Genomic DNA, 13,122 nt, shown 5'->3' on the forward strand with positions numbered 1-13,122 from the left:
ATGTTTTATCCGAGATAACATTTTTGACTGCAAAAATTCGGAAACACTGTTGTTCAGCTTTATTTGTGAAGGTTTTAGTCCAATCAATGTCAGAATAGAAAATCGTTTTATAATTTACGACGTATTATTATTAGGTTAAATAAGGAAGTGGTGCAAGTTAAATGCAATTTTACGTTTCCACATTTTCCTTTCTCCTCATAGATATAGTAACACTAGTTTTATTCACCGCATTACAAGGCGGAAGCGTTTTAGCTTCCTATTTTGGAAATTTGCATCGTAAACAGAGTTTTAGCTTTCAGTTCTGTAAAAACGTTGTCGCAGCATTAAGGACGTACAGGGTGTAACAAATACTGGGTTTCATAATTATATAATATAATTTTCAATTTATTAAATCTATACTACCGTTAAAACTAAGAATCTTTAGTTGTTTCATAAATATCATAAGTGCGCTAATTTAGCAATACTGTTACGCGGTTACTAGCTTGACAACAAGTTAAATAAACCCTGATTGTTTCATTACTATAAAAATGGTTTACTTATAAATTCAATTTAATGAATGAGGGCGCAACATTTTAAAATTTGTTACTTTTTGAAAATATTACCCAAGCAAAAAGTAAACTAATTAAACTTTTTAAGTTTTATTCTTCTGTAATTAAAGGGTAGATTTTTTCCTTTAAAATGGATTTAAAAATTGAAAGACTGAACATGGACCATGAGGATAAAGTTGTTAAGCTTGTCACATCAACTTACACTAAATCTGAAGTATTTCGGTCAGGAACAACAATGAATGTGTCAAGTGACCTGTTTACCGAGCTTGATACTGCAAGAGCCAAGGCAAAACTTAGGCAAGGCTTATCTTTTGGTATTTTTCATGAAAAAAATGGTCTTGTCGCTGTCACATTGAATGTGATACGACTGAAATCAAATAATAGTTCTTATCAGGAAACCTCGGGAGTCTATAAAGATACACATTGGACCAACTGTACTGTTCGAATAGTTGAACAATTACGTAGCATTATGGAGACCAAACTGGATCCACAAAAAGCATTTCTTCTCTCCATGACATCTGTACATCCAGACTTTCGTCGAATTGGATTATCCAAGCAACTTACACACAAATGTGAGGAGCTTGCTATTGAGGAGGATTGCGATTACATCATTTCAATGGTTTCATCTGGTTACAGATTACAAGGCTTACTAAAATTAGGATACAGCATTGCTGGGCAGATTGATCTTCGTACTTATTATGATGATGTGGCCGGCACTACACCATTTTCTGCATGTGTGGCACCAGATTACTATTTTACTTTATGCTACAAAGCACTATAATTTCTAATCAACTAATAAATCATAATGAAAATTATGTAGCTTTTTTATGTAGAGTTATGTACCTCATTAATGTTTCAACTTATGTGCAATCTTAAATCATTTATATAATTTCCAGATATGCAACTATTTCTGTAATTAATTTTTTATTAACTAGGTCTATGCAGTATATGTATTAGTTAAAATAGCATATGCTTTATATTTTATTTTTACATTTGAGCTATGCTGCAAGTACCTCGTATTCTTCATTTAAAACAAGTGTTCTATTCTAAAGGTTTTGGTAGTTTGACACATGCTGTAGCAATATATACATTATATTAGGGATGTGCTGAAGTTGAAAAAGCTCGGGTTCGCCGAGCGCCGAGCTTCAACGAAAAGCTCGGCACGAGCCCGAGCCCGAGCACCTATGACGTCATCAAGGAGAAAGGCGTACGAGAATGCGTTCCTATTCAGCCGAAAAGCGCCGCTAATCAAAATAATACAGAACACGTGGTTTGCGGTTAAAGACGCGTCTCGCTTTTCATAATCCTACTGTTGAAAAATGTAAAATTCATACAAATAATATTTAATTAAACAATTATTTATAACTGTTACAGCCAGTGGCACAACTAGCAAGTTTCTACGCATGTTCATCTTGGATTATTTACGTCAGAATAAACCTTTACGATCGTTACATCACAAACGAGATTGTTGGAAAACAATCGTGTTTTATTCGCTTCCATACGATCTGTAGTTTGTGTATAATTTTTGTTTCTGATGATTAGTTTAATGCAGGTAAATCGCGATTATGTGAATTTTAATTGGTGCAAATATAAGAGCGAGGAGCGACGCTATTAGTAAATTGGAACCAACATAAATTGTAATATGATATTACAAAGTATCGTCCCGGTCGAGCTTGGACAGAAGCCAAAAAACATCGTTTGATGCCGCCGCACGAGAACCAGAGTTTCATTACGTCATTTTTCACGAGAATAAATTCACAACGATTGCTTCGTTTGTTATGTGTGGAATGTATGCTACCGCATGCGTCTTCCTTTATTTCATACGCCGGCGCAGAGTGTAAAAATGTGACGCTGATACACGATGTTTTGATCTCGTGGTTGGTTGGGCTGCCAACTTGGGCAGTGGGCACATTCCTCCCGATTGTTATATTATAAAACGTCATAATTAATAGTTACGTTGCGATAGGACACGTGACGTAACAATTGAATGAAAAATTGTTCTAATTCCAAGCGAAGGAATCGGCCCAGTTTTCAGCCGAGCGCCGAGCGTCAAAAAAGGAGGCGCTCGGGCACGAGCTTTTGAGTTCGGGCTCGGCTCGGCACATCCCTACATTATATAGTACAATTATGTATAAATGTTTATTGTTTAGTTTAAAATCCACTTATTATATTTATTTAATTTTGTCTTGGTAATTTCTTTATTATTTATTATTATTAATTAACATATTTAATATCCCCAACAGGTATTTTTATTGTAAAGCTATTGGTATTTTGACTTATGTAATAGGTTAGCATTAGGAAATAAACAAAAAAATAGAGCAAAGACAGCGACAGTGTTTCCTTCATGCCTCGAATTGTCTCAAATATGTCACGTCATGAAGGTAAGTGGTTTTATGTTGCGCAACACTGAAACATTTTTTTGGGTTAATTTAATTCTTTTATAAATTAAGTTGTAAGTGCTTTAAAAATTGTTCCGTATTTGTAATCTGACCAAAACAGGTAAAAGGTCCTACATTCCTTCTGTATCAAATGTCCCGCACTTAATGTTTGTCTAACTGTTGTCCCACTGGTACCTTAAATGCCGTTGCATTGCTGAAACCTGTATGTAGATTCCAATAAAACCTTATGCTACAAGATATGTGACAGATTTGTTTAAACTGTCGAAATAACAATTAAATTTGGGTCTTCACTTCTTTAAATAACATTTTATCTTTCTTTAAAAATCCTTTTTTTGTAAAAAATCATCAGTGACTGAAAGTTAAAATGTCAGAGTAAGGGTTGGATTCTTCTTTATATAACCAATAATCCATCTTTACAAATATATATTTTTGTGGAAAATTATCATAACTGTGTTCAAATGAATCTATGGTAGTTGTTTATTTGAAATACTTTCCAGGTGTTAGTTGTGACAACTGCTTGAAAAGCAACTTTGAGGGAAAACGATTTAAATGCTTGATTTGTTATGATTATGACTTATGCGAAAGTTGTCATGTGTTTGAAATAAATACTTCCCGACATTCCTCTACTCACCCCATGCAGTGCATTTTAACAAGGAATGAATTTGGTAAGTGTATGTTGTGGCAGTGGTCTATATATTTAATTCCCCTCTGTTTTATCACTGCTGCCCCCTTCTAGGGTGTGTAATATTCGGTGCAATAAGACTTACCCACTGTCTGATATATTTATAAATTTTTCTTTTTCACTTTAGTTAGTAAAGTTTAAAATTTTGTTTTATTTTGGCCTAACTTGGTCCTGAACTGTAACCTGTCACAGTTTGAAAAGGTTAAAACCAATTGAAAAGGTCAACATTTTGTAGGATGCATGTGCCAGTGTAGTAATACCGAAAACACATTGACATTTTATTTTACTATGTTTTGCATTCTCAGAATTATATTACGGTGGTGAGAACATTTCCCCTGAGTCTCCTCCTTCGTTTGTTTGCCCTTTCTGCGCCAAACTTGGATTCACTGAGGCTTTGCTTCACGAGCATGTTAATAAAGAACATGCTGATGCACATTCAGAAGTGGTGAGTAAAACAGGTCCTAGTTTTATTTTATTCTATGTTGGTGATGTCCCACAGTGTGGCACGCCATGGGTCCTAGGATTTAGGTCAGGATTGGCACACATGCAGTGGTATTTATAAACATAAGGTCCGTGACAATGCAATGCCACTGTAGTAAATAGAAAATGGCAATCAAAAATGTCATTGCAAAGTGCAAACTACTTTGTATGTTAGCCTATTCTTTCTAATGGCTTATGTAATGGACTTATCTATTTAACTTTGTTAAATATTTAGTTTTCTACTGCTTTTCTACCAGACATAATATACTTTCTAAGAACTGTTCTGCGAAATTTTTTTTATAGATTTAAACTAACATTTATTGAATTATAAAATTATTTTTAAATAGAATTTTTTCAAAAATCATTATATTATTTTTTCATCTATAAAATGTTGCTTATTTCCCAGGTGTGTCCAATATGTGCTGCATTGCCTTCCGGTGATCCTAACCTGGTAACAGACGAGTTGGCGACTCATTTATCAATGGAGCACCGAGCACCCAGGGATGCTGAGGATCAAGCTGGTGGAAGACATATACGACGTAAGAAATTTTATTATTTATTTGACATACATGGTGTATGATACATCCGGTTTTAACTTATTCCATGTATTTGTATAGTATATTAGGGTGGAGGAAGATGGGACACCTTTAACACGTGATATCCGAATATCCTGAATTGATCATGTTTTAAACAATTAACAACGATCCATGGGAGTGGGGATATAGTTTTATAATTCTTTAAATGTTCTTAGTTTACTACCAAATAGGACCAAAATAAGAGTAAAAAAGTGTCTAGTCTTCCTTCACCTGAATCTCCAGATACATCTCCTTTTAACCCATTTGATGTACTTGTATGGTACATTTAAATTTATTTCATGTGGTATATTTATACTGCTTACAAAGGGTGTAAACACAATTTTTTTATTGCTATAACTTTAGTTTAAGGCAGTTTAGATAAAACTTGTTACTGTCAAATAATGTAAGAGAATTCTTTAGTAAAACTTTCTCTTTGTATAAAAATTTGAATGGTTTAAACTTTGGTGGATAAAGGATTGCTTTATAAAGGATTGATTATCTGTCTATCTTACACTGCTTTTTACATTACTTGGCTTAGGAGCAATACTCCAATTATTGGCATGACATTTGCTGTTGTTGCACAATTGTAAATAGCAATAGATTTATGGTCAGTTGTTGCCCACCCTTGGGAATATAAGGTTCAAAAACAACACATTATAATGCTCGCATCACTTAGATTTTAATATGACCACAAAGACTTCTTATTATTAAATTTTAACTATGTAAGTTTAGCTTGGTATACTGATTTAATGTGTTTAGGTGGCTCAATGCATTTACTGTCCTTTATTGGAAAATATGTCAGCAATTTTTAATTTTTGTTTTTGTTATTTTTCCTTTAACAGATTCTGTTTTAAACCTATTTTAATTTTCTAACTTTATTTAATGGGAATCTTTTTGTCTTAACATTTTTCTTATATAGCTTATTCCTTTTTTTTTATTTGGATTGGGCCACTTATGTATGCCTGAATAAAAGTTAAATAAATTTCAAAAAAACCCGCCATAAAAACATGTTAAAAACTCAACCTCCTTTTACCCTGGTATGTTTTCTATTTTTATGGGGAGTTTTCTTATTGGGTTAGGCTCTAATTACGACCTAGGACACACAATTTTTTACACTATCCTTTCATTTTCATAAAAAATTAACTAATAATGATCTTAAAAAAAATCTTAAATCTAACCCACTCCTTTCGCCCAGGTATAATTTACCCTGGTCGAGGCCTGAGAAGTCGCAACCATCATAAAAAATAACCTACCATAAAAACTTCTCAAACAAACCCCATTCCCTCATAGCCTAACTCATTCTATTTATGTTGGTGAGGCCCCACAGCGTTAATCCAAAAAACTAACCCCCTTTTTACCCAGGTATGTTTTACCCTGGTCGAGGCATGAGGAGTCGCAACCATCGTAACATGCACTTCTCAAGCGGACCAGCGACGTCTGCCATACCTACACCAGCAGTCGCCAATAATAACGTTGCATCTTCGGTTATATCAGCGGGTAGAGACTCGATGGACCCGATTGCTGGTAAGTTTTAACTCGATGCTAACTTTCATGTGTTTAAAGGTTTTTTCTTAAACATAGTTATGAGGAAACCTAACCAACCTAAATGATTCAGGATCCCCGTGCTCACCAGTGACTGTTTGCCACTTAGGTTGTGCAAGCACCAGTGGTTAAGAAACCATGGTCTAATATAATGTTTTGTTAGGTTTTTCCTTTAAAGCCAGGCTTAAGGTGGCTGTACACAATATCCGGAATTCGTCCGTTTTGTCCGGATTTAGCTGCGGCATGCGGAACTCGATAATAGGTTTGCATACGAATTCGCAAGCAAATTCGCATGCCTGATACTGTGTACAGCTACCTTTACCGTGGCCAACTTTTATAATTTCAGTTTTAGACCTTGCAATATTTAGATTCCTACTTTTTTTTCAGAACTTTTATCTCAACTGAGCGGAGTACGCAGGAGTGCTCAACAATTACAACAAACAGTAACAACATCGTCCCAACTACAAGAACTACAATCTCAGCTTCAAATGGAGCGACAAAGAGCAGCAGAACTAAGACAGCAGGTGAATAAGCTTTGTTAACCTTATTTGGCATTAAGTTTTTTTTTAAATGAATGAATGGAACTTTTACTATCGTCGCATGGCGGGGGAACAGTATTAGTTATAACTTATAAGATTGCTGTTCTGTTCCACACACCGAGTTACCACATATTTAACTTTGTGGGTAATGGGTATAATATATATATATATGTATTTATTTATTTGTAATGTACAGCAAAAAAGTTAAACAAAAATATCCATAAAATTTAAATAACCACCACCTAGCTACTGCTATATAGTAACCTATAAATTAATTGCTAACTGTTCTGCACCTGGTAGTCGACGGTGTTTTACATTTTAAACATACATTTCACACAACAGCAACATCAATTATTTATGTCAAAAATGATTACAATCCACCAACATATTACCACAACGTCATTTCTATTACTTCACTCATTCACTGCATTCTATGCAACAGTTACGCAGTTCAGGGTTATAAATCAATGTTGTTGTTGTTGTTTTGTTGTCATTTCTAGATATTTTAAGGTGATGTAATTTAATTCGGTGCCTTTTTGGCACACTAGTACACTGTACTAGCATATGTATGTGTGTATGTGTTGCGTTTCTGTAAGAAGGTTGTTAACATTATATGTAACAAATTATTTATTATATGTAAAACATAGCTGTAAGAATAGTATTTACTATTAATATAAAGTACTCTGTAATTGAGTTTGTTAATTAATGACTAATGAGTAATTACCACTTGATTAACCAGATTCGACCAAGTTATGAGTAATGTTAAGGGTTAGACTGAGGGTAACATATTTACTTAAAACTTAATAGTTAAAATAATTCTTTGCTGGGTTTAGTTTGATTAATTTTAAACATAATCTAAAGTTTTGCGATGGTATAGCAGTAGTACAGATTAGGAAGAAATAACTGTTTGTTTGCATAGGTGTTAAATTATTATTACAAATAGTATAAATAAGTTTTTAATTTTTCCTGCATTTTGTCATATGGGATAGGTAGTTTTGTAACTATATCTGTCATTTAATAACTGCTCAATAAATTATATTTGTGAATGTATTTATAAACTATGCATAGGTTTGATCTCTTTCTATCAAAGCTTTAAAAATCTTGCTATAGATACATTGGTTACATTTATAGTAGTTTTGTAACTAATGCCTGTCAGCTATCATTAACAATAACATGGTCATTATGACATATGCTTATGTATTGTCTACAAATAATGCTCAATTTGCGCAACTGATTACCTAACGCAGTAATACTCTGTTACTGATATACATCAACTGTTAATGACGGCATATGTTACACATTGTGACTATTGTGACAAAATATGATGATGGGCCTAACAGGATGTAATAAAAATGTTTCGCTGACCATATATTACGTAACATGCTGGTTACATAAATCATTTTGTTGTTTTGTTTGATAAAAAGCTGTGGCTGTCAATTTGATTGGGGTAGTTTTACCTTGTTTATTTTTCTGTAAGGCAAATATACACGTATAGCTATATGTTTTGGCAATTAGGTAGTTTTGAAAGGTTTGAATTAAACTATCTGTAAATTTTAAGTAGATTTCGTATGTAGCTTTGTAAGATTTAAAAAGTTTGTCTTTATTTTGTATGTGTTGTGTACCTATTAAAGCCCAGTCTCAGAGTGTGACATATTGAGAAAAAGTGCTAACATTTAGAACAGGTTTGAATAGGTGACATACTAGCCAAGCCTGGGGATTATGTCACCTAGGTCACTGTATCATTCACTTACTTCGAAACTAAACTGAGCTATTGGTCATTCTTTAGCATGTATGTTTATAGTCTGCATCTATAACACAGTTGTTTAATACTAGCAGCTGTGTTAGGGTTTTAAGTTAGAATCGTAATTTTTTATTAGTCAGTTGTGTGGTAGCAACAAAGGAATAAGTTTCATTGTTTTTTTTCTTGCTGTTTTATAAAGATGAGAAATGCAGATCAGGAATATTTTAATATTCTGCCAATTAATGCTTTGAGACAAAACTGGAGTTTACCATGGCCTAGTACAGTACCAGTCACCTCAACTACGAGAACTATTTCATCAGAATCTTCAGATTGGGAAAGTTGCGACCCCTGGCAGCCTGAAAACTCAACCATGTTTCCGTTTATGCCAACTTTTGTTGCGAGCCAGTTTTTGCCGAAAGAAAAGGAAAAGCCTGTAACAGGGTGGGTGGACTTTACTACAAAGAGGACTCCATTTAAATCAAACATCCCAAAGAGAAAAAGCAAGAAAAATAGAGCAAAAATACCAATTGTTAATGTAGAAATAATATGGAAAGATAGACCTGACACTCCTGAGTCTGAAACCAACAAAACCACTAAAATTCCCCCACCACCCCCACCCCCTATAACGCGTACCAACAAGCCAATGAACTGTCGGAAGCGTTTACACCCCCAAAAATTAATCCATTCTGGGACTATTGTAATTTCTGATGATGAAATGGTGAATGGCCAACCTAACAGAATACCTCTGTCTCATGAACAGGACGATATGGTAAGTTATCAATTGCAGAAAGGTTTGAAGGAAAATATAAAGCTTGAGATATTTTTAATGTGGGTGTTGGTATATATATTAGTGCTTAACCTTAATAGGCTGCAAACCAAAGCAATGGTAAAGCTTCGGTGAACCAAAGTCTCCCAAATTTAAAACTACATTTGCTTTTTGTTTAGTTCTATCTTTAGAATTGTTTAGTTAAGTTTTAGGGTTTTGAGGTAAATTTTTAGGCTTACTCCATACAATTATTAATATCAAACAGAAACATAAATTTAAGTATTATGGACCTTTTACTAATATAATTGGTATCCAATTAAAGCAAACAGTTTAATTATGACATCATAATATTGTCTTTTTAATCATAGACCACCTTCAATGATAAATTTATTCAGTTTTTGGCAATTTTTAATGTTAGACTATGTTAGAAAATCTAGTGCAGGCAGTTTTTGGAATTTAAAAATGTCACAAAGAAAACGTTCACGCAGCAGAACAGTTATGTCGGACACTGAATCTGAAAACACAGAGACATCTCTCATCCCAGAAGATTTGCGAAGACTTTTTGATCCTCATGGATTCAATTTCTGTTCAGACGAAGACCAAAAATATCGCTGTGTTAGAGTCGAAATTATAGATGCAGCCAACTTGAATCAAGTGCTAGAAACATCCTATGCATCTAAAGTTAAAGACAGCAGTACAAGCAACACCCCACCACCCCCACCCCCTCCACCTATCTCACAAAAGCCTGTATTGGAAAGTCTTCTTAATGGCCCATTCAGGAACCCTATACCATTACCCGCACCTGGTGACCCACCAAATGCATTCAGGGTGGCAGCAGGTCTAATGACTGAGTTGTTGTCATTACAAGGATCGGGTTTAACAAACAGCAATAACCATGCAAATTCTCAGGAAAATTCAACTGCTGATAATAAACAGGTTAAACAGGCAGAACAGAACAGCTTGATTTTAGAATAGCCAGCTTTTGTTGTTTTTAAATGATCAGAATCTTGATAAAAATTGTCTTTAGATCAATTGCGGTATTATAGTAAGTTTGTATGAATTGTTGTTTTTGTATTCGGTGGTGACTTTTTATGTTACTATAATAATATGTCTCACTTGTGTATTATTTTGGCGAGCTGGATTAACAGTGTTCATTGTTATGAATAATATTACACATTTCGGCAATACCTTTTTAAGGTGATGTCATGTTACTTGTAAGCAGTGCGGTATCTAACCTATACCCTTATATATTTTATATATGAGTTTTTTACATTGATTCATGCAATGGGACATGGTATTTACCCAAGAGGGAGCCAATCTCCCAAAATCATTTCCTAACCTTTGACGAGTCTCTAAAAAAATCCTTAAAAAATATTTTTTTTTAAGCTTGAGAGGTTTCCAAGCAAGTCAAACCCGAGCACCAACCATGGAGTTCATGTCCAGCCCTCTGGTGGTGGGAATAACTCGTCGAAATCTGCCACAAAGCGGCCAAACTGTAACGTTCACTCTGATGATGATGATGATAGTAGATATCTATTGTCAAAGTAACTTTTCTATGTTTGATGTTTACTGTTATCGCGAAATGTTCGTGTATACTACAGAAATATAATTTTTTTAATGTTTCAACTTTTTTTACTTAACCAATGTTTAGTTTTATTTTTGCTGGTGTCTGCACGCGATCTAGAATGATGAAACACTGGTTTAATTTCACCTTCTGGGATTTTGTTTTTTTAAGAACTTTTAAGCCGCAGTTAAACTACATTAAATAGAAGTTGCTTACCCTACTTAAAGAATGGAAAAATTAAATATTGTAGAAACAAAAATGTAATCCGAAAGAAATAGGGTATTTAGCCAAATTTTTAAGACTTTTTTATTCTTGCAGTTTGGACGAACTGAACTTGTCCAGCAAAGAAAAAGAGCAGCAGAGTAACGAAGATGGCCAACGTAGCTTGTTTGTGCAAGAACTTTTGCTTTCAATTTTCTCCGAGGGTGCGGACAGTCACCTTGAACAAGATGGCTCCCCACCGCTCCATATGCAACGAGCCATGCCTACCGAGTGCCCTCTGCTTGCTTCCACACCAAACAATACCACTTCAAGTGGTCGACCTTTAGAATCATCTTCCGAAATCTCGGAGGACAGGGGGCCGTGGGTGAAAGATGGGAATAAATCTTCTTCAAATAACAAAGAAGACACCGGCGTAGGACACTCAATGTCGTCAGGAAATGCGCAGTCTCCGCTTGCCCCATCACTCAGTGAGGCATGCGAGAGTCCTCACTTTGCGGATGTACAACCAACAGGATCAAGATCGGCTCCTGTTCTCACTCCTGATTCAAGCGATCGCTTGTCCTCTGATCCCGAGCGATGGATTTACAGAGAAGATGACGATTCTAAGGACAGTGATGAAGATAAACCGCCGTCACCCACCCCAATGCTCAACATGCGTATACCAGGCCGAATGTTCGGGGCTGGGGCACGACCTGTTCGCGTGGCTGGTGGCGTTGGTGGCGCCGCTGTTAATGATTTTAATCGGGATGAAGTGTCTTCTAGTACGTTAACCAAACATATTCGTTAACACCAAAATTGCGCTTCTTGCAAGCAAATACGTTGACTGCGTAATAAAGTGCCGAGTTGCTTTGCTTCGGTCTTATTTATTACTTCCTGTGGTGGAAACGAGACACAAAATGCATGGTGTGTTGCTTTGTCTTAGCCGCGTTTGTATCTATCTATATACACGGTCTTTTATTTAAGCGCGACTCTGTGAGTTTTCTTGTATTTAGGAAAAAGTTCTTTCTCCAGGAGTTGGAGTCGTAATTATAGAAATAGATGCCAGTTGTCGCATGGTGACTAACACTTCTCACATAATATATGAATACTGGCATCAATTATCATTTGTCACTTTGATTGATTTTTAGAACCACTCGGTTGCTCAGTGGAGCAATGACTGAGTTAACGTATATGTAAAGTTAAATATTGTGCTTTTGTGCGTTTAGCTCATACTGTTATTTAAATTTTCATTAAAAGTCCTTTTTATCCACAAACTATTGAAACATAAAGTTTAAACTCTGGATATCATCTACGTTTCGCATAGATTTGTCAAAATGTTGTTTAATTAAAGTTTGCATTATTAAACGAAATACGTGGAGTTGTCATTTTTATTGTGGGTGGAAAACTTGAGAAAAGCAAGAGACATCCAGGAATCATCATCTCTCGGTAATGGTATTTTAAGTCAGTTTTTCGGGAGCTTTGAGAGTGACAGTTTAGGGCAGTTTGTTGGGTGAGTTAAGGGTGTTTTAACAAAGTTTACAAAGGGGGTCTTTCCTTTTTAGAGTTTTGGACAAAAAAATAAAAAAGGGAGAAGATAGTTTGACAAAACATATACAGAACATGAAAAAAACATTGACTAAAAATAAAAAAATACATCAGTACAAGTGAACTTTTTTTTGGGTTATTTTTTTCTCATTTTTATGTATGGCTGATAATTTGGACAACCCATTAGTGGCCACTGCAATTGCCGTTAAGTGTCTTGCTCAAGGACACATACGCCCACAATGGTAGCAGCGACGAGCCTTGAACCCATTACCTCTGGGTTGGAGGCAGGCGCGCTAACCACTACGCCACGGCGCCGGACCAAAATCGTGCCAAATGCAACTATATTTCGGCTCTACTTGCTTGTATACACATCTAACAGCAGGGATTTTTGCGTGTAAATAAAATGTTTAAATCCTATGTCACCTTTGCTTTAATAATTGAGATAACTTGTCACCAAGAACGATTTCTAATTTCAATGTGTATACCTACGGCAGAAAAAGTAGTAAATGCTATTATGGTTGTATTACAATAGTTATGGTG

General features: G+C 35.1%; 2 protein-coding genes across 3 annotated transcripts; both read left to right on the top strand.

Moving 5' to 3' along the window:
* Positions 1-555: 555 nt before the first annotated feature.
* Positions 556-1,820, top strand: LOC149732881 (uncharacterized). The gene has a single exon (XM_089883671.1). It carries the CDS (start codon positions 679-681, stop codon positions 1,327-1,329), a length of 651 nt encoding a protein of 216 aa, XP_089739797.1. The 5' UTR covers positions 556-678; the 3' UTR covers positions 1,330-1,820.
* A 949-nt stretch (positions 1,821-2,769) lies between these two features.
* On the top strand, positions 2,770-12,415 carry LOC149732882 (E3 ubiquitin-protein ligase KCMF1-like). Of its 2 annotated transcripts, XM_089883669.1 has the most exons (8): positions 2,770-2,929; positions 3,445-3,612; positions 3,935-4,074; positions 4,516-4,648; positions 6,047-6,208; positions 6,614-6,750; positions 10,659-10,816; positions 11,155-12,415. In XM_089883669.1, exons 1-8 carry the CDS (start codon positions 2,893-2,895, stop codon positions 11,843-11,845), a joined length of 1,626 nt encoding a protein of 541 aa, XP_089739795.1. In that variant the 5' UTR covers positions 2,770-2,892; the 3' UTR covers positions 11,846-12,415. The 2 variants fall into 2 exon arrangements, with proteins under 2 accessions (XP_089739795.1, XP_089739796.1); XM_089883670.1 differs by lacking the exons at positions 2,770-2,929; positions 3,445-3,612; positions 3,935-4,074; ... (1 more) ...; positions 6,047-6,208; positions 6,614-6,750 and adding an exon at positions 8,568-9,275.
* Positions 12,416-13,122: the final 707 nt, after the last annotated feature.

The sequence above is a fragment of the Ciona robusta genome, chromosome 8 (genome assembly GCF_009617815.1).
Source record: "Ciona robusta chromosome 8, ASM961781v2".
NCBI classification, from domain to species: domain Eukaryota; kingdom Metazoa; phylum Chordata; class Ascidiacea; order Phlebobranchia; family Cionidae; genus Ciona; species Ciona robusta.